Here is a 21,333-nt window from a genome sequence, read left to right as displayed (position 1 = left end):
ATCAGTACCGTACATATCTTAGTCATTTAAATCAAATAGCGCTACATTGTGACATATGTATCAAGGGTGGTAGAATCAAGTTTCTCACCTTTCTAATTTGGAATGGTTGACAAATGCGAACCTGCGAATAAAAAGTCTTTTCTATATAGAAAACAAATGTATATTTTGCAACTATATAGGTTTTTTTTTTTTTGGTTTTATGGGTTTTCTAATTTTTTTAGTTTTGTGGTTATTTCATTTTTTTTTTGCTTTTAAATATTTTTGACGTAAACTAATAGATCCTTAAACAATAAAAAAAAAACGAGATCTTAAAAAATAAACTCTTCGTAAATTTAAGGCACACGAAGTGGGGAAATAATTGTACCCCCTTACTTGTCTTCCTTTTCCAACGGAGTCAATCTAATATATGGCTTTATAGCCCTATATTTAGGAAACAAAACTCTTGCCTCATCATCTGGGACACCCATATGGACAAGAACATCGTCACCTGGAACCCAATTGATTGGAGTGATAACCTTTTGTTTATCAACAAGCTGTAATGAGTCGAGTACTCTCAATACTTCAGCGGTGTTTCTACCGGTCGAGGCAGGGTAGGTCATGATCAATCTGATTTTCTTACTTGGATCAATGATAAACACTGCACGAATTGTCAATTGAAGCCCTTTGTCATCGAGATTGGTGGCATCTTGGTGATCGATCATGTCGTACAAGGTAGCAACTTTTCTCTCAGGGTCTGCGATAATTGGAAATTTGACCCTGGATCCGCTAAAATCTTCCATATCATCAATCCAGTCGGAATTTGCTTCAACAGGGTCGGCTGAAATTGCAAGCAATTTCACCCCTCTCTTCGTGAACTCCGGTTCGAGTCGTGCGAACGCAGAAAGCTCGGTGCTACACACACTGGTGTGGGCAGCGGGATGTGAGAACAAGATAGCCCAGCTATCACCAATGTATTCGTGAAACAGAATAGGCCCGTTAGTTGTATCAGCTTTGAAATCAGGTGCGGTAGATCCGAGACGTAAATGTGGTTGTTGCGACATGGTAGTGTGCGTGGCGAAAAAAAAAGATTTTTTTTTTTTTGTTTGTTTTTTGTCTCTCATCTGCGAGGATGAGAAGGAATATATAAATGGTTTTTTTTTGCTGAGAGAAGGTCACGTGATGTTGCATAAACTGTGGCGCCCATACAAAAAAAAAGAAAAAAAGAAAGACTTTTCTTCAAAGCCCGGAATAATACCACGGCTTTCGATTGGTCTAGGGGGGGAGAACGTCAATAAAAAAAAAAAAAAAATTTTTCACATCAAAACTAGGTAGGGGCTAGTTCAGGGCTAAGGTTCTTATTTTTCCGTAAACAATAAGACCAAACTTACTGCGGGGGCTGACATTCTACTTGGATAGCTCAAGTAACCTAAACAGTCACTAAAGTTACTACTGGGACCACATCCCCTTTTTTATCCATTTTTTGGTAAAAAAGTTTACCCCAAAAAAAAAACCCCAGCTCCTACACAACAATTTGGCTTGATATTTTTAGTAATCTTGTTTATTTTTCAATTATTGATCTAAACACAACAATGGTTTACTTGTATTTTATTTATCTAAGTATACAATTGGCTAAATATTTGTAGCTTTGACTCAAGCTGACGCTTGAGTCGTTAGCTAACGGTCGATTTGTTCACTAATTGTAGTGATCGACCCCTCTGTGGCAGACCTTCTCTGTACTGGTCTACTACTTGTACCCCCTCCCTCAACACTCCCTTGACGGGGAGTGTCCCCAATCATGTCCTCTACACTCCCCTCATCACTCCCCTGACGGGTCGTGCTTCCAGGTGTGTTTCGGGTCATCTTCTTTGCAAAATCGCTACCTCTACTATTTCTCGACAATTCTTTCAACTGGTTAATATTATGAATACACTTGTTTATCGTCTGCATTAACAATTTCGGCTTCAATGGCTTACTCACATAATCGTCCATCCCCTTGGCCAATGACTTTTCTCTATCACCTAACATGGCGTGTGCAGTGAGGGCAATAATTGGAGTCCTAAACGTCAACGAGTCAATTGGGTTAGACTTTTTCTCCCATTGTCGAATCTTCTCCGTAGCTTCAAACCCACCCATTACAGGCATTTGCACATCCATCAACACCACATCATATTTATTCCTCTTAATCGCTTCGTACGCCTCGAGTCCGTTCTCAACTACTTCCACCAGATGCCCTTGCTTTTCTAATATCCTAACTGCAAGTTTCTGATTGACGAGGTTGTCCTCTGCTAGTAATATTTTGTACCTCACCGACTCGTCTGAGTTCTGTGATATAGATCTCGACTCCAACGCTGGTATAATCGCACTGGCCAAGTCCGTGATCGAACATGGCGTATTTGCATAGGAAGATATCCCCAAATCAATACATACTCTCATATTCAACTGTGGAATAGAATGATGGACCAAAACCAACGGAATATATTTAACCTCTGATAACAACCTCAACTTTTTGGCAATCTCTATCGAATCAATCATAATTATATCATATTTCACCGGCTCAGTCAATGTTGCATCTTCAATATTTCTCACAATTATAGGTATCAATCCAAGTTCTATAATTCCATCTCTCAACACATCAAGTTCTTCTTGAGTATGCTCAGTCGATACAAATAACACATAATGGGAACTAAATGGTAACAATTGTTCGGTTTGTCGAGTATATCTAATATTAGATGGCGACACGCACACCGTAAAATAAAAGTTTGACCCGGATCCATACTCCGAGGTAACCCATATCTCTCCACCCATTAAATGTATCAACTGTTTGGAAATTGACAACCCTAAACCTGTACCACCAAACTTTCTTGTAGTAGAACCATCAGCTTGACAGAAGGTATCGAAAATCAATCCCAATTTGTCTTTCTCTATACCTATTCCCGTGTCGCTAACACAAACCTCTAACAACAACTTACTATCTAACACCATTTTATCAGACTTTTTCACACTAACACTAACTTTCCCCTCTTTAGTAAACTTAATAGCATTACCAGCCAAGTTAAGAATAACTTGTCGTAATCTAAAACTATCTCCAATAAGATTATCTGGAAACGATGAATCACATTGATAGGTCAAGTCTAGGTTTTTTTCAATAGCTTTGACGGCTAACGTTTTCAATGCACCAAACACTGTCCCTCTTAATGAAAAATCAATCTGTTCCACCGTCATTCTATTCGCCTCAATCTTAGAAATATCCAATATATCGTCTATAATGGTCAACAAGGAATTTGCCAAGTTATGCACAATCGACAACATCTCTCGTTGGTACTGTGTCAACTCTGTATCAAGCGACAACTGAGTCATACCAATAATCCCATTCAATGGTGTTCTAATCTCATGCGACATGTTTGCTAAAAACTCGGATTTCGCACTATTGGCCAACTCAGCAGCTTCTCTAGCCGCAGTATTCCTTTGAAGCGATTCCCTTAAGTTAAACACCATTTGATTAATCTTTGTTTTCAACGCATCCATCTCTCCCAGTGCTTCAACAGTAATAAATCTAGTGAAATCCCCATCAGTAGCAGCAGCAGTAATCTGTGCAAAAGCTCTCACTTGCGAAGTTAAATTTGAAGCCATGGTATTTACATTAGACGTAATTTCCTTCCATAATCCATCAACATCACTAACTTGTGCTTGAATACCTAATTTTCCATTAATACCAACATCTTGTGCCACTTTCGACACTTCTGATGCAAACAACTGCAAAGAGTCCACCATCTTGTTGATTGTATTTTTCAATTGTAAAATCTCTCCCTGGGCATGAACATCAATCTTTTGCGACAAATCACCATGCGCAACTGCAGTAGTAACTGTAGCAATAGATCTCACTTGGTTAGTTAAATTAGTAGCCATTAGGTTGACATTTTCTGTAACCTGTTTCCAAGCACCTTCAACATCCTGTACGTTAGCTTGTCCACCCAAAATACCCAAAGTACCAACCTCTCTCGACAATGTCGTCACCGCAAGAGCAAAATTCTGTAATCGGTCCACCATTTGATTAATAGTAAGTTTCAAATCAAGAATTTCTCCCTTACAATCAGCAGTGACTTTTTTCGACAAATCCCCCTTGGCAACGGCAGTGGTGACATTGGCAATATTTCTCACTTGTGTAGTCAAATTAAGAGCCATAGCATTGACATTATCAGTCAACTCTTCCCAAATACCTTCAACATTTTCAATCAACGCTTGTCCTCCTAATATACCAAGCACACCAACATCTCTAGCAACTTTAGATACTTCGAATGCAAACGTTCGTAACTGATCCACCATGGTGTTTATTGTACGTTGAAGTTGAAGGATTTCACCCTGGGCGTGTACATTAATTTTACGTGACAAGTCCCCCTTGGCAACAGCACGTGTGACATCAGCAATTTCTCGCACTTGGTTAGTTAAATTAAGAGCCATAATATTAACATTGTCTGTAAGTGATCTCCAAATACCAACAGATCCATCATTTTTCGCTTGTCCACCTAGTTCACCATTTGCGACTTCGGTGGCGACTTTTGTAACCTCATTAGCAAATGTCTGTAATTGATCCATCATGGTGTTGATGGTGATTTTGACTTTTAAAATCTCAGGGTCATTTTCTACTGTGTGAATCTCAACTTTTTTGGACAAGTCTCCCATGGCAACAGATATAACAACTGTACCTATTTCACTAAGTGCTTGTTGGAACGCTTTGTTGGCATTTTTGGATTTTTCTAGTTCATGTTCATAAGTGTCGATAAGTGTAGCTTGATGGTTGAAATGATCAAGAAGTGTTTCCCTAAGGCTATGACAGTGCTGACTATAAAGCTCAGGGTCGTTGAGTATTTCAAAAACAGAGGGCTGCATTGGTGATAACCGTGGTTTTTTAGTGGGGTTCATTGGAGAGAGAGGGAGAAACTCGAGATAAACAACAGAGAGGAAAAATTTTTTGTTGATGTAAGGGGGGGCTTTGTATATTGCCACCACACACGACCAACAAAGGAGGTCCTACTACTGGTGTACTATGCTCCCCCCCGTAGGACCTCACTCCCTGGCTAACATGTTTAGTTTCCTTTACCGGGCCCTGCCCAGTACCCCTACACGCATCCAACTGCCATACCCTACTAGTATCTGACATGCCCCATGACTAATATCCGGATACTGTGTTGCAGATATCTGCCACATCCAATTTGCCCAGTAATAGCAAAAATAATCTAATTAGTAATTGGTGCGCGACCTAAAAAAAGGAAGAAGCAAAAAAAAAAAAAAAACGCGTGTGCCCACAACTTTCATAACTCCTCTTCCTCTTCATCAACCACCCATCACCTCCACCTATGTCCCACTCTATACCAATAACATCACTGCCACCTCCAGCACTTAAAAAGTTGAAACTCCCAAATGGATCAGAAGAACCATCTGAATTCGAAAGAGAATTGCTCGACATAACCCAAGCTGTTCACGATTCTACAGATCAAACATGGGATAGACCACCATTACCATCATCTTTCGAAGACATATCTTTCCAACAACTAGATGCAGAAGAATACCATGATCGTGGAAATACATATGCTAGGTTTTTTGGTATCACACAAGAAGGACACTCTGTCTTGTGTAATGTAACTGGGTTCATCCACTACTTTTACTGTCCTGTCCCTAAAGGATTCGAAGAAAACTTGACAGAATTCACAAACTATTTAAAGGCTACCTTCGATGGTATTGAACGGGTTGAAATAACATCTAAAGAATCAATTTGGGGGTATAGTAACAATATCAAAACTCCATTTTTCAAAATATTTGCGAAAAACAACATATCCAAAATAAGATCTGCTTTCCAAAATGGACAAGTACACAATATCGACCCGTGCATTACTTATGACAACATCAACTATTTATTAAGATTAATGATTGATTGTAAGATTACCGGTATGTCTTGGATCACATTGCCACGTGACAAATATAAAATAGTCAATAATAAAATCTCAACCTGTCAAATTGAATGTTCAATAGATTACCGTGACTTGATATCACACCCTCCAGAAGGGGAATGGTTGAAAATGGCTCCACTTCGTATCCTATCATTCGATATTGAATGTGCTGGAAGAAAAGGTGTTTTCCCAGAAGCTGAACACGATCCGGTTATTCAAATCGCTAATGTGGTGCAGAAATCCGGTGAATCAAAACCGTTTGTGAGAAACGTTTTCACTGTCAATACATGTTCGTCAATTATTGGGTCTCAAATTTTTGAACACCAACGAGAAGAAGACATGTTGATGCATTGGAAAGAATTCATCACCAAAGTAGATCCTGATGTGATAATTGGTTATAATACAGCAAACTTTGATATACCATACGTTTTAAATAGGGCCAAAGCTTTGGGGTTGAACGATTTCCCATTTTTCGGGAGATTGAAACGGGTCAAACAAGAAATTAAGGACGCTGTTTTCAGTTCAAGAGCATATGGTACTAGAGAAAACAAGGTTGTCAACATCGATGGAAGAATGCAACTAGACTTGCTCCAGTTTATCCAAAGAGAATACAAGTTGCGATCATACACATTGAACTCCGTTTCTGCACATTTTTTGGGTGAACAAAAGGAAGATGTCCAACACTCTATCATTACTGATTTGCAAAATGGAACCAAAGAAACACGAAGAAGGTTGGCTGTTTATTGTTTGAAGGATGCCTTTTTACCATTGAGATTACTAGACAAACTCATGTGTTTGGTCAACTACACTGAAATGGCAAGAGTCACTGGTGTGCCATTTTCATATTTGTTATCCAGAGGTCAACAAATCAAAGTCATTTCACAATTGTTCAGAAAATGTTTACAAGAAGATATTGTTATCCCCAATTTGAAAAGTGAAGGGTCAAATGAAGAGTATGAAGGTGCAACAGTCATTGAACCAGAACGTGGTTACTACGATGTACCAATTGCAACTTTGGATTTCAGTTCATTATACCCATCAATCATGATGGCACATAACTTGTGCTATACTACATTGCTCAACAAAAATTCCATAAAGGCATTTGGGTTGACAGAAGATGATTACACAAAAACTCCCAACGGCGACTACTTTGTACATTCAAATTTGAGAAAAGGTATTTTACCCACCATTTTGGACGAATTGTTAACTGCAAGAAAAAAAGCTAAAGCTGATTTGAAAAAAGAAACAGATCCTTTCAAAAAAGATGTCCTTAATGGTAGACAATTGGCATTAAAGATTTCAGCAAACTCGGTGTATGGGTTTACTGGTGCCACTGTAGGGAAATTGCCCTGTTTGGCAATCTCTTCGTCGGTTACAGCATTTGGACGTGAAATGATTGAAAAGACAAAAAATGAAGTTCAAGAGTACTACTCTAAGAAAAATGGACACCCATATGATGCCAAAGTGATCTATGGTGATACCGATTCTGTTATGGTTAAATTTGGGTATCAAGATTTGGAAACTTGTATGAAATTAGGAGAAGAAGCAGCCAACTATGTTTCCACGAAATTCAAAAACCCAATCAAGTTGGAGTTTGAAAAAGTGTATTTCCCATATTTGTTGATCAATAAGAAAAGATATGCTGGTTTATACTGGACAAGACCTGAAAAATTTGACAAAATGGACACCAAGGGTATTGAAACTGTGAGAAGAGATAATTGCCGATTGGTTCAAAATGTCATTACCAAAGTATTGGAGTTTATCCTTGAAGAACGAGATGTCCCAAAGGCTCAAAGATTTGTCAAACAAACTATAGCTGATTTATTGCAAAATAGAATTGATTTGTCTCAATTAGTTATCACAAAGGCATACTCCAAGCACGACTACTCGGCTAAACAAGCACACGTCGAGTTGGCAGAACGAATGAGAAAAAGAGATCCTGGGTCAGCACCAACATTAGGAGATAGAGTGGCATATGTGATTATCAAAACAGGTGGAGATAAAAATTATGAAAAATCAGAAGATCCATTGTACGTGTTGGAAAATTCTTTACCAATTGATGTAAAGTATTACTTGGACCAACAATTGACAAAGCCATTGGAAAGAATTTTCATTCCAATATTAGGTGAAACAAAGACCAAAGAGTTATTGACGGGGTCACACACTAGAACTATCAAGGTTGCGGCACCGAAAACCGGTGGGCTTTTAAGGTTTGCCAAAAAATCAGAGGTATGTGTTAGTTGTAGAACACCATTGAAAAAAGACAATCTTGGAGCTTTATGTCCAAATTGTATCAAAGATGGGAAAGGTCCAGATCTTTATGGAAACGCCCTTTCACAAATGAATTATTTGGAAAATAAATTCTCAAGACTTTGGACAGAATGTCAACGGTGCCAAGGCTCTTTGCATCAAGAAGTTTTGTGTTCAAATAAAGATTGTCCAATTTTTTACATGCGTACAAAGGCACAAAAGGACGTTCACCAACAAGCATTGGAATTGGTCAAATGGGATAACACCAATTGGTGAGACCCACAAAGAAGAGTTCTATAGGTATGTTTATAATAAAATCACTATACAAACTACTATTCTAAATCTTCATACTTATCAAGTCTAACTTCTGCTTTCTCTTCGTCTTCGAATTTGACACCACCACTCACTGAAAATTGCCCACCGGCACCAATAAGAAGTATATCTTCATTCTTTGTAGCTGTATTTACAATTCTTGTTGGTTTTTCAACATCATCAATAGATGGACCTAAACCGGGTCCGTAGGTTTCTGCAAATCCCCATGCATAAACAACACCATCTTCTGTAACGGCAAAGGAATGATGGGATCCAACACCAATAGTTTTAATTTTGACGGCAAATTCAAGTTTTGTAGGAACAGGAACAGACCGTGGGTTCCCGTGTTGATCTTTAAAAGTTGATTTCGGCAATTTGTCTTTTGGAATCCCAATTTCTTTCATATCATACCTACCCCATGCATAAACTTGTCCATCCTCTGTTAGTGCCAATGTATGATGCTCACCTGCAGCAATTTCCTTAATGCCCTTGTGGGACAATTCAGGAATCAAAGTGGGTTTCATCAAAACTGACCCATCCTCCAACTCACCGTTATCACCTGTTAATGCACATTGACCATATTGGTTCAACCCCCAAGCATAAACATTGTCGGAATGATCAATTGCAAAACAATGAAAGTCTCCACTGGCAATGTATTTGATATTGTATAATCCAAATTGTTGTGGTTCCAAACTTCGATAGCGGTGTCTCTCTAAAATCCTACGACCAAGTTGATACTGCTGCCCATTACCCCAGGCATACACAATTCCCTTTGAGTCAAGAGCAAGTAAATGATCTTTACCAGCCGCTAATTGGACAATGTTTTTCAATTCCTTAATCTTTAGTGGGGTTTTTTGGAGTTTTATTTCATCTCTCAAAAATCCCAATAACCCTTCATTACAACGGAAACACCCCCATGCATATACATCACCATTTGAAAGTAAAGCGGCACTCAAATTGTCAGTGGCGGCTAATTGCACAATTTCACCTTCAGGAAGATTCTCTACCAATGCAGGTGTCGATTCAGCTTCATTAAGATCACCATCTTCATCGTCGTCGTCGTCATCATCATTACCATTTTTCCCATCAATATCTTTCAATACCTCCTTAGCTTGGGAAGTGTCTCTACCTAAAACTCCACTGTCGTTTCCTCCCCAAGACCAAATTCTATTCTTCCCATCCAATGCTAAAGTGTGCATACCACCGACAGCGAAATCAACTATTTTTGTACCTCCGAGTTTTTCTTCCGTTAAATAGGGATTTAATCTTGGTCGTTTAACCTCTTTATTCTTTGCTGATGGACCTAATCCTAATTCACACATAGACCCAGTCCCCCAAACAAAAACGTCTAACGGAGTTGACTTGGCCTTTGCGTATTCATTAATGTTCGGTAATTTTGAGTACGAATGTAAAACAAACGAAGATGTTGCCAAAGATGTTTTTGCTTTCTTGGATTTCCCATTTTCACGAGGCTCTGCCTCTCTTTTCAATGCCACCATTTGTCAGAGATTGATATTTAGTGTTGTGATTATTGAAAAAAAAAAAAGAACCGAAACAAAAAAAACAGAGAGCCGAAACAAAATAAAAAAGAGGACTCTTCAAGCAAAATTCATTTCGACAAAAAAGTTTGTACAAATTACACTACTCCTTCGCCCTTCTTTTTCTCTAATTGATTATTAATTCTAAACACCTATTTAGCTCTAACATCACCACGGTCTTCATTTTAGAGGGAGGGCTAATTTAATGGATTGTGACTCGGCGCGGTATATCCTCGTTTCATCCATTTACTCTTCGATTCCACAAAAAACCGTGCATATGTTTGTATCAAGTATCCAAGAGAGCCAATAGCTCTGACAAGAGCCAACACTGCCACTGCCCACAAAATAAAGGCCAAATAAATGTTTCTTCCGGTATCACCTGGCTCGTAAACTTGTACCATGGTCATTATAAATACCAAATTTGCAATCATCCAAAACAACACAACTCTAGTACGAACGTCTTTTGCATAATCATCACCATCAAGAGGCGTCTTTTCAGAATGGCCCAAAGCCACTTTTTTGTTTGATCTCTTTGACCTGATATTATATAATGTCTCAAGGTAATCTTCATCGATATTTGTATCAACAATAACAGCCTCAAATTCTCCACTGGCATTTTTCTCAATAATGTACTGATTACTCAAATCTTCTTTTGGATTGTTGTCACCTTTTGTACCCCACGAGACATCGTGAGTATTACAAAATGCAAATATTTGTAATGTACAAGTGTACGATGGAATCATCAAAAAGTATTGTACAGAACAAGTCAACATGTGCCATGGGTCCAAGTACAAAATGGACATTAACGTATAAAGACCATAGGTGGACAACAATGAAACCACAATACTAACGAGCACATAGGTAGATGTTCCACCGGTTCCAAAAGTAGCAATAGTATTGATAACAAACACAAATCCAACCACCAATGCGTATAATGCACATATGGTTAACAATATGATTAATGTTTTGAAAATATTCTTTGATGCATGTGGTCTATTACCAATGGAGACAATGAACAAAGATGTCAAAACACCGATACAGAGATAATTGAATAATGTGAAAATCCAAAATCCACCTTTTTTACCAAGACTTTTGTAAGACACCAATGAACCTGTCAAAAAATAAAATGTTAAATAGAAATTACTCAAAGAAAAAAATGAAAACAATAATGATACCAATTGATAAATGAATTCGACATGTAGCCAAAATTTTCTAGCATACGAATGGTCAGTCGTCCATATTTTTCTAAAGTGATACAAGGAGTACAAAGCAGCAAAAAAGGCACCATTAATCCATCTTCGTCTTTGCGAAAGAAATTCTGCAATTGTTTCAGGAACATCAGTTTCACCGGTTGCCAGTTTAACAAATTTAAGAACCCAATTGTCATTTCTTTTTGATACCAATTCCCAACAAAGGATTCTGTCTTCAGCCAAGTACATATTTGCTTCGAAAAAGTTAGCTTTGGTATTCTCTTTGTCTTTGTCATGTGAACAGAGTAAATCTTCACCTTTGAAATAAGAAGCCAATGGCCCTGTACCATCATCGTGGTTTTTCAAGGCAATGTATCGATATGCAGACAATGCACCTGGTAACACAGAAATGTATCCAAAAAGTGATTCCAACGGTTTATCAAGAATATTGGACAATTTATACTCAAAATTCTGTGACGCAACTAATGGATTTGTAAGATTAATCCAACCTTTACCTTTCATCGCTTTAATTTCACCAGCAGCCCCTGCTACATTGGAATCTCTATCGAATGCTTTCCATAGATTATAAATGGCATGGTTATCGGGTTTGGTACCCACATCTAAAAGAACAATAACATTGGGGTCCAAGACAGGACAAAAGGCATTAAAAAGCCATCTATGGGAATTGATTTTCTTTTGGTTCAGTTCTTTCAAACAGAACAAGACTTGAACTGGTGCAAGGTTTTTTTCATCTCCTTTGAATTTCAAGTTCTCATCGATAGATATTTGAGTGGTATATTCAAACAAATGGGCATTTACTTTGCTATTGTTGACATAGGGCCTGGCCAAATTTTCTTGATAGCAGCCTGTTGCCGTAAGCAATTCAAGAACGGATTGTTGAACTTTATTTCTACCATCTGCAACAATTATCACTTGAACTTTTTTCCAGCTATCTTTGCCCCATATTTTGGATTTATGGCGTGAGCACAAATGAGCGATATTTTTCATCACACCATGCATAGTTCTGGCAAATGCAACTTCGTCCTCATTATACATGGTTATACAAATGACAATCTCAGTTTCTCTGCCGTATTTGGCAGCTCTTAAGGTGAACCCTTCAGCAGAAAAAGTATCTGGCTGCGAAGTGCACGCTGTGTATGTCATGTTGGTAAACTCACCAAATGGAGACTCGGTTCTGGTCAACACTTTTCTCAACTCTGTTGGAACTGGATTCTCCAAGACCAAGTTACCTGCTTTGCCACCAACTAATCTCACTTTTCTTTTGGTAATGGTTTTTTCTCTATTTGGTACGTATCCATTGTTAATGTTGTGCATAATATTACCATCAATTGAAGCTCCAAAGTAATCTGTAGTTTCAGGACTGGCATCATCCGACAAATAAGATGAGCCACTATAAGCTGTACCTTCCGAATGCAATGTTTCTACTTCCTCATAACCCTTCTGGTATGAATCATAATCGTATTTTTCATCTAATGTTTCTTGATCTGCCGATTTTTCTTCTTCACGGGAGTTGGCTTCAGCAAATGTTTCTCGAGAGAAAATTGGTTGTGGAGGAGGCAAAAATCTTTCGCTGCTTATAGCACTACTACGAAATGAACGACGAGGTGACCCATTTTCAAATTCTAAGGTGTGATTGTTATCATCATCATTGTCAAAGTCAATGGTCACTTCAGTAGTTTTTTGTCTTTTCGGAGATTCTTTCGATGTGAATTGTGCTCTTGGTGTGGCTGCGCCGCTTTTGTTGAATTGTAAGTTCGGGGTATTATCATATATGCTCATATTCAGCTTTGAGGTTGCTGCTCTTGCAGTACTTCTGGAAAAAATATTAGGTGATTGTCTTGGGGATTGCTGTTGGTGAAATGGAGATCCACTAGTCGACAGTGGGAAAGCCATAAATTCGCTTTCTTTAGCATCTTCGTCCTCACTGTCAAAATTCAATGGTTGGTATGTCTTGCGGGGCGATGTTCTGTCACTAGTATATGCTGCGTAGGGCATTGATGGTGCAGATTGTGGATTACTAAGAAATGGATCTTCATCGTCACTGCCACTGTCAAATGGATTCTTCATGATATTATGTAGTTTAAAGGGTATTCTGGAAATTTAAATAAGGAATGACAAAAAAAAATTAAAGAAAAAGTAAAGAATATAAAAAAAAAATGGAAGAAGACGAAGTAAAAGTTTTAACGTAATTTCATTGAGAAAAGCATGTAGTAGTAGAGACTCCATTCCAATTTTGATATAATTAGCTAAAATATTGAAGTTCTTCGCATCAAAGTTGTTTTTATTTTGAATTGTTCCCAATTGGGAAAATGATTATATTTTGTGTGTTTTTGATGCTACCAATGCTCTCTTACAATCTAAGTAGTAGAAATGTCAAAAGTATCGTTAAGCGAGTAAACCACCTTTTCCCTTGAAGCCCGATTAGACTACTGATCAATTTAAAACATGGCTTGATATAATTCCATGGTACTGCAAGGTTTTGAAATAAAAAGAAAGAGAATAGTTTATTGATCCTCAGAGCTGAGTAAATGTTCCCCCCGCAGATCCATTTTCAAATTCTGTCCAGTTTGGTTAATAGATAAAGTCACAACAATATTAGATATCCTAAATACTTAATTAAGGAAACCTTTGAATGTCACAATAATGATAAGAAGGTGTTTCATGAGAAGTTAGACATTATTACATGACAAGTCCTGGATTGCAGATTATAAAAAAAGACAATCAACAGAATGATACTTTTTTTTTCCATAGTATAGCCTGGAAATTGAATTTGTTTGACAAATCGGCAACACGCTATTTCGATTGGAGCCTTGTTAATCATTGGTGGGAACTACAACTGCTCAAATAAATACTCCTTTCAATCCAAACAAGAGCCAAAAGCTGTATTACGGCACATGTCTGTATAACTTTTGTTTATACGTTATAAAATGGGAATATATTGTGTGTTTTAATTTGTTCTTTTATTTGTACATGAATAACTTGTTCAAACAAGTTTTCATTACTTTTGCTTGTTGCAACGATTAAATTGGTTATTATGTGATTCAACTACTCTTTCATGCTACTAGTTCCTCTCTCTCTCAAGTTTCTGTCGTGTAGTAGTTACACTTTGAGAAAGTGTATACTAAGAATCTCTTACTGACTTAAGCTAAATGCAGTGTTGTAATTGGCCATCACCATCCACGGTAGCAGCAGTAGCAGGTGAGGTAGACATGATTAAACTTGACAGAAATTAAAGATAGGTTGATGTAAAAGTATAGTATAAAATATGAAGGTGGTATTATACTCTATATTGAATATATTTAGATCGTTGGATCTTCATTAGTTAGTGGTTAGTCTCTAAAGGGAATTCTACAATACTTACAAGCCCCTTCCTCTTTCTAACACACTCTTCACAATATGATTAAGCCCTGTTCTTGTGGTCATGTGTCGGGGATTAATACACCCACTAATTAAGTCACTTTCTATATAATCTATTTCTCATGTAAATCACATTATGATATTAATTCAACATATTTAGTTTAACCCCACATTAGAATGATTTTTATTCGTAGATATTCTTCCTTCTAAGCTTGCATTACAATTATCACAACAACAACACACTCTTTGTTTTATCCTTAATAGGAATTAACCTTAATACATTAATTTCATAGGGTAGTTAGTTGGTTTTTCACTAACTAATTAACTCAACCTAACACTTTAATTTAACAATGACAATAGTACTCAACAACATTAATTTTTTTAACAATAACTATATTAAGGTGGTCGGCCTGTGTATAATATAACCTTATTAGGCTTTCCATACTAATCAAGAATTAGCATAAGCTATATTCACAACACGTGTACAAATTACTCAATCAACAACATTTGATATAGATATATATTGTTATTACACGACAGTTTCACTCTCCAAGTTCTTTCTCTCATATAAATACAACAATTAATTCCTCCAACAGAAAATAGGAAAATTATATTCAAATTTATTTATTCTTCTTTCTTTCTTAATTTCTTAATTTCTTGGTTCTCCACTTTGAACACTCTCTTTCAATGAGTGATATTTTATTACCTCAATATTAATATTTCTATTAATATCATTAATAGAATCAATGTCATAAAAATATGTTCGAATAATGCTTTGAATTTCTTCCAATTGAAAATTTGCCAAATTAAATGGCGTTTCGATCGTTAAAGTGAGTTGATTGATATTATCAATTGATTCACCCAACCTTTTCACCAACAGCGTTCCATTTATTTACTAATTCATTCAATTCCTGATTTTTCTTTTCAGATTCAACCAACTAACTTTTTCTCCAATCCATCAACCATCAGCAACAATTCAGCAATTTGTTTTTTTTAATTCGCTAGCACTTTTATCAGAGAGAAATTATTACAATTTTAACAACATTCCATCATATATTTATACTTTTTTCTGACGTCTAATTTTTTTCAACTCAGGACCAAAAATACACCATTCATCTTTGAATTCAACCAATCTTGCTTGAGCATCTACCAACTCCTTCCTTAACTTATTCATCTCAATTTTTAATTGATAATTTTTATCAACTTGTTTCAATGCACTTTTCATAAGCAGAGAAAAAGCTTCCTTTTGCAAGTCAATTTTCTGGTCATTGACTATAAGAATTTCCTTAATCTTGTCAATCAGATCCCTATACTCAGAATTGGCTTTTTTTAACCTTTCAATCTCTACCATAGAGATTTCTTGTTTATTCTTTTCGTGTTGCACTTGCGACACCGAATATTCATGATAATGATAATGCAAAGCATCCTCCTCCTCAATAGAGTTGCGTCTTTCTGTATTTGATTCATTGTTTGATTGATTCATTTTTGTTAGTTGATTTATAAAAATTATTATTATTATTATTATTATTAGAAAATTCTCTCACTACTTATAATTTCAACTCATTATACACTTTTAACATCACATGCTGATGAAAGCTCGTGTATTTACTTCTCGCCAAGCTTCGAATCCAATGATTGAAGCACTTGACATCACCAACATAGTCCTTAAACCTTAAATCAACAAAGATAGTATAAAAATACTGTAAAACAATTTTTCCATGACAGGTACTCGTATTCATTCCTGGTCTCATTGGTACTGTCTCGCGATGTCTCCTCAGTTGCCTCTAGCTTAATATGTTGAGATTTCACACAGCAAAACAACTGAGCTGGCTTTGGAAACAATGTGGATTTTGTTCCTGTTGCCAACCCTGACTTTGGCTGAGGAACATCACTGACAGTGATAATTCAACCAGTCTTGCCACCAAGTTAAAAGCTGGCCTGCCATACACTCTGGCTGGTTAGCCAGAAGTTGTATTGGCCTCAGAACTGGGTGAGACAGCAGGACCAATCATGTCGCCAGTGGTGAACCTGGCACAGCCAATTCAATTGACTGCTACCCAAAACCCTTGAGCTTCTTGTAGAGTGGTCCAGAGTACTGGGCCCTGACTTCCGGTGTTGTTACCAGCATAGCCATACTACGGGTTTTGGCTTTAGACCCTGCTCTGGGATTGGCCATTTCCCTTGAGCTTAGGGACGTCAGCCATTGACCCTGGCCCTGACCCTGGCCCTGGCCCTGGCTCTGGCCCTGGCTCTGGCTCTGGCTCTGGCTCTGGCTCTGGCTCTGGCCCTGGCTCTGGCTCTGGCTCTGGCTCTGGCCCAAGCTTGATCTCAGCCCCAGCCCTTGTTCCCGCCAGCCCAGATTTTCTGGCCAAGGGTGGCAGTAGACCAGTCCCCAGGATGTAAGTTGGTACTAGAGAATGGTACAAGCGTTGGCAACCGGCACAACCGTATCCCAGGATCGGATAAACCGTCCCAGCGGTGGCTCTCGTACCCCCACTTTGCACCTAGCACCCTGCTTAGGAGAGATGCGCTGCACTATGAGAAGAGTTTCGAATCCGTGGATCTCCAACTACATCTTCCTCGGACCTACTCCTTCCTCCCAATAGCACCATCCATAACATCGTATCTCCTATCCCCCAAAATATCCTCTCCTACACCAAGTATACAAGTAATATATATCCCTTTTCATTTCAGCAAATAAGACTTCAAAATCAGCTTTTAAAGACCAATATGATACAGCAGCAACTTGATTATTACTTTTTTATTTCTTTTTGATCGTTTTTGATCTTTTTTCTATTTTTAATATCTTGTATTGTATTTGTTTATAATTTGTTTTATATTGTTTTGTCTTTTTTAAATTTCTTTTGCATTTTTGCATATTCTTTATTTTGTTTTGCGTTTTTGCATCTTTTTTATTTGTTTTCATTTGACAGTTTGATAATATAACTTCCTTTATAAATTATTAAATAATACTTCAGAAAAACATTGATTATTTGTTGAATCTTTAAATTGTGATAGCAGCAGCATAGGACTTTAATTCGTAAGATGGTTTCTATTTGATATTAATTGGACAGCTTCATATGTAATTGGATACTAGTTTGGTTAATTCGTTTTCATTTGTTTAACACCTTCTTCGTAATGTGGATTTATGACAACAGTGACATCAATTTCTAAATCTACTTCTGGAGTCTTATAATATAACAAATCTATTATGCATTTTCTTTTTCTATTTTTTCATTTAATTATATTTTTTCATTCTTTATTGTATTTTTTTTGCATAATGTGCTCCAACAAGTATTCAAACAATAGGTTCCAGGCAAGTTAAGAGAATCATTTATGGAATTGGTTTTTAAAATCAACATGAGGAGACTTATCTGATATACCATTAGTTATACTATGCGTTTTTTTATTTGTATTTTTTCATTTTATTTTATTTTTTATATTTGTGTTTGTGTTTTTTTAACCGCATATTGTGCTCCAATATAAAATTCAAGTAACAATGGAAAGAGCCTTGGTTATTCATCTACTTTCTGAATGGACATTGATTTGGAAAACCGCTTTAGGAGTCTTATAATTTATAATAACTACTTTATTATGAGTCTTTTTTATGCTTTTTTAATTCTTATTTTCATTTTTTGATTATTTATTTGGTTTCTTTTCCTCATAATGATGCTCCAATAATATTCCAAACAGTAGTAGTGAGTAGCGCCCAGGTTATCCATTCTGTTACCCGATGATGATGATTTTGTTAACCGCTTGAGGAGACTAATTTTATATAACAAATCTATTATGCGTCCTTTTTTGTATTTTTTAATCTATTATTTATATTTTTATATTGTTGATTTGTTTTTTTAATCGCATAATGATGCTCCAACAAGCTTCCATAGGAGAGATGAGATTCCTGGTTCCTTAATGAATGAAATGGATTTTGAAAGTTGATTGTGAATTAGAAAAAGAAGAAAAAAAAAGTGGTATAAAGTTGCAAAAAAAATTTGGGCGCCAACAAGAGTTTAAATAGTTTTGTAAATTTTGTCACAAATATAAAGAATTATTGAGTGGAGCTAACTGAAGTTGGTTGCAAAACTTGTCTGTGTAACTTCACAAATAAATTTAAGCGCCATATTTTAAGTAAGGTAAAACACAATTAACGAGCCTATTTGTATTCATTACAACAGTAATAGAAGCAGATTATAATGTTCTTCTTATTTAAAAGGCACATAAAGCAAAATTGAATTGATCCCATAGTATTTAAAGTCAATAGTAGTAGTGGTGAGGAATAAAACAAATGTTTAGTAATTCCATTACATTAGAGCAACGTCGGCTAAGTAGAAATAATCCCGCCTTGTACATTCTTGACCAGCTGTTGAACCAACCTGGTTCCAAGAATAATAATTATGGTTGGTGGTGCATACATTATTAATAAAGCGTCAATGAATTTCATATCACACACATATATGAGATGCACATATCAGGCAAGCGTAAATACACATATTTTTTTAGTATGGAATAGCTAAGTAGTAAGGATAACACAATTTAGCTTGAATAGGCTATAGGTGCCTGTAACCATTTGAAACAAATAAACATCGTTGGAAGAAACTGTAGTGGCTAAACAGAAAATGAATAATTACCTCTTGTTATACAATAATGCCAAATTTACCACAAACAAAAGACATGCTTATTATTGTCTGTACATATTTTCAAACGCTTGTGGTGGTATTGTAATACTCTTATGATTGTTAATGTGTCTTATGCATGTTATTTGACGGCTGGAATACTCAATAATATTTGTTTAGCAAAAACATAATGATGTTATTGTACCATGTCTTCTGTATGCAACAGTATCTCCTAAGATATACTTGACAACACAGCCAAAGTAGAAGTCAACAACCCATTCCCTGTAAGATCTTCACTTTCAGCATTTCCCAAAAACTTAGATGTCTCTCTATCCCCACTTCCAATTCCCTGTTCAGTAATAAAAACTTTCCGAAACGAAGCAAGTAGAAGGTCATCTATTCTGGTAATTTTGCTTCCATTATGACTTATCATAGATAACCCATTCAAGTGAAGTTGCAATGGTTGAAATATACTTAGCAAATAAAACCTAACATAAGCATTATAATATTTCCATGCGTTCAATATCAAAGCTTGTAAAGATATTTCCGATGGTTCAGCAGTTTGCAAGTTATGACTCAATAAGGCCATCAATTTTTCAAACAAATTCGATAACTGACGGTAATCAAAATCCTCTACCTTTTCACGACCCAAGCTTGATACACTGGATCTTGTTTTCAGTCTAAAACTTTTATCGTGGTTGTGCTGGTGTAAACAAAAACTCTCCTTTACAAAATTTGCAATTTCTTCAACGCTAGTACTCAATATTGGACGCCTCTTACCCTTTTGACCAGAGTCGGATATTGAAAAAGATGGGGTAAATAGTGGTTTCAAGTAATGATAAAGGTTGGAGTATATCTTACTATCTTTGTCATGATCTAATTCACTTTCGTATATGCCCAATCCTACTTCGGTTTGGTGGTACTTGTTTAGCTTATTCTGAATAAACAGATCTGCTGGCACAAGCATTTTCTTATGAATATCCAAAAAGGAACTGTTTGTATGAATTGGTTTCTCCATCTTCAATTGAAATATTTGGGTTGGTGAAATTATATATCTGAGCTAGTTCAGGATTGCTGATTATTGAATTCGAGCTATTTGAGGAAAGACATAAAGTTGTCTTGGATGCTTTTGAGAAGTCATCAAACTTACCCGACAAAAGTGTCGTGCCAGTGGCAGCTAGGTTGTTATCTTGTTGAAGGTTGCTGCCACTATGATGGGATCGATGAAACAAACTATGAAATGTGGTACTCATGGGTGAGCTCATTGAGCTCTTTCTTGATTTATTTATCTCATTTAACAGATTACCAGTTATTATTTTTCGAAACGAAGAACTGTCTTCGCTTATTGTGCTACTAGTATCCAAAAACAAATCTGGTTTCCGACTGCTTTGATTCTTGGGAAACTTCAACTTTTTGGTTATTTTTAACTTATTGCCACTAGTACTCTTGCTTGATTCAGATGGAGATGTAGATTCTCGGAGTGTCTTTGGTGAGCTATCATCATCGCTTGAAGAAGGATGAATTGAAATGTTAGATGATGACTTATTTCTAGTGAATAGCCTGGATAAAGCGTTGCTTGTTTTGGTGGTTGAGTTAGTTAGGTTTGACGAAAACGAAGAATTCGTGTTTAGTTTTCTCAAGGTGTTGAAGTCGACATTAGCAATTTGTGAACTAGATGGAGCACCATGTATTTTTGTTGATGTCGAAGCATTCGATTGTTTGAATATCGATGAACCCGGAGACTCTTGCTTAGGGACTTCAGACATTGTACAATACAAAGCAAATTTCTTGAATAAAGTATCGTGGTGACTGCCAAGCCTTGCTCTCACCTTATAGATGGTTCAAATTGGGGAATTTTAACAATGATTCACGTAAGGAAAAGTGGGATTAGTGGCGGTGCATCCTGAGAATAAAATCGTGTCAACAAAAAGTACACCTTTAGAATTGAATTCAACTTTTGACGACTCTTTTTTTCTTCTCCTTTCTCTATTTACCTAATATCCGTGAAACGAGTTATCGTGAAAGATACCATACCACAATCAGTCTTCATGGTCAACACAAGTATTGAATGTGAATGAACAAGCTAATTTAGTACGAAATATTTTCTAGCTCAAAGCCATTCCAAGAA

At 36.6% G+C, this 21,333-nt stretch overlaps 5 protein-coding genes and 1 pseudogene across 6 annotated transcripts, besides 2 other annotated features; 1 reads left to right on the top strand and 5 right to left on the bottom strand. All coding sequences in view use genetic code 12, as the record gives it.

Annotated features, from left to right (window-relative positions):
• Positions 1 to 368: 368 nt before the first annotated feature.
• On the bottom strand, positions 369 to 1,100 carry PRX1 (thioredoxin peroxidase; the record flags this gene model as incomplete). The annotated part of the gene is made up of 1 exon (XM_711909.1): positions 369 to 1,100. The coding sequence occupies one exon, from the start codon at positions 1,098 to 1,100 to the stop codon at positions 369 to 371; it is 732 nt and encodes a 243-aa protein (XP_717002.1).
• Positions 1,101 to 1,653: 553 nt separating this feature from the next.
• NIK1 (Nik1p) lies at positions 1,654 to 4,899 on the bottom strand (the record flags this gene model as incomplete). The annotated part of the gene is made up of 1 exon (XM_711910.2): positions 1,654 to 4,899. The coding sequence occupies one exon, from the start codon at positions 4,897 to 4,899 to the stop codon at positions 1,654 to 1,656; it is 3,246 nt and encodes a 1,081-aa protein (XP_717003.2).
• Positions 4,900 to 5,333: 434 nt separating this feature from the next.
• On the top strand, positions 5,334 to 8,450 carry POL3 (DNA-directed DNA polymerase delta; the record flags this gene model as incomplete). Its single annotated transcript, XM_711911.2, has 1 exon — positions 5,334 to 8,450. One exon carries the CDS (start codon positions 5,334 to 5,336, stop codon positions 8,448 to 8,450), a length of 3,117 nt encoding a protein of 1,038 aa, XP_717004.2.
• A 56-nt stretch (positions 8,451 to 8,506) lies between these two features.
• Positions 8,507 to 9,985, bottom strand: CAALFM_C702780WA (Ran guanyl-nucleotide exchange factor; the record flags this gene model as incomplete). The annotated part of the gene is made up of 1 exon (XM_711913.2): positions 8,507 to 9,985. One exon carries the CDS (start codon positions 9,983 to 9,985, stop codon positions 8,507 to 8,509), a length of 1,479 nt encoding a protein of 492 aa, XP_717006.2.
• A 236-nt stretch (positions 9,986 to 10,221) lies between these two features.
• On the bottom strand, positions 10,222 to 13,302 carry CHS1 (chitin synthase; the record flags this gene model as incomplete). The annotated part of the gene is made up of 1 exon (XM_711916.2): positions 10,222 to 13,302. The coding sequence occupies one exon, from the start codon at positions 13,300 to 13,302 to the stop codon at positions 10,222 to 10,224; it is 3,081 nt and encodes a 1,026-aa protein (XP_717009.1).
• Positions 13,303 to 16,898: 3,596 nt separating this feature from the next.
• Positions 16,899 to 21,333: part of a repeat region ((MRS-7b) Major Repeat Sequence (MRS) on Chromosome 7; MRS units are composed of variable numbers of RPS units flanked by HOK and RB2 sequences; found on most chromosomes; may serve as recombination hot spot) that runs on past the window's edge.
• Positions 16,899 to 21,333: part of a repeat region ((RB2-7b) Repeat sequence of about 6 kb, part of the Major Repeat Sequence (MRS) on Chromosome 7; MRS units are found on most chromosomes; may serve as recombination hotspots) that runs on past the window's edge.
• On the bottom strand, positions 19,438 to 20,971 carry FGR6-1 (annotated as a pseudogene; the record flags this gene model as incomplete). The annotated part of the gene is made up of 1 exon: positions 19,438 to 20,971.

The sequence above is a fragment of the Candida albicans genome, chromosome 7 (genome assembly GCF_000182965.3).
Source record: "Candida albicans SC5314 chromosome 7, complete sequence".
Taxonomy (NCBI): Eukaryota; Fungi; Ascomycota; class Pichiomycetes; order Serinales; family Debaryomycetaceae; genus Candida; species Candida albicans.
Note: the sequence above shows the minus strand (reverse complement) of the source record. Positions and strands in the feature narration are given on the sequence as shown.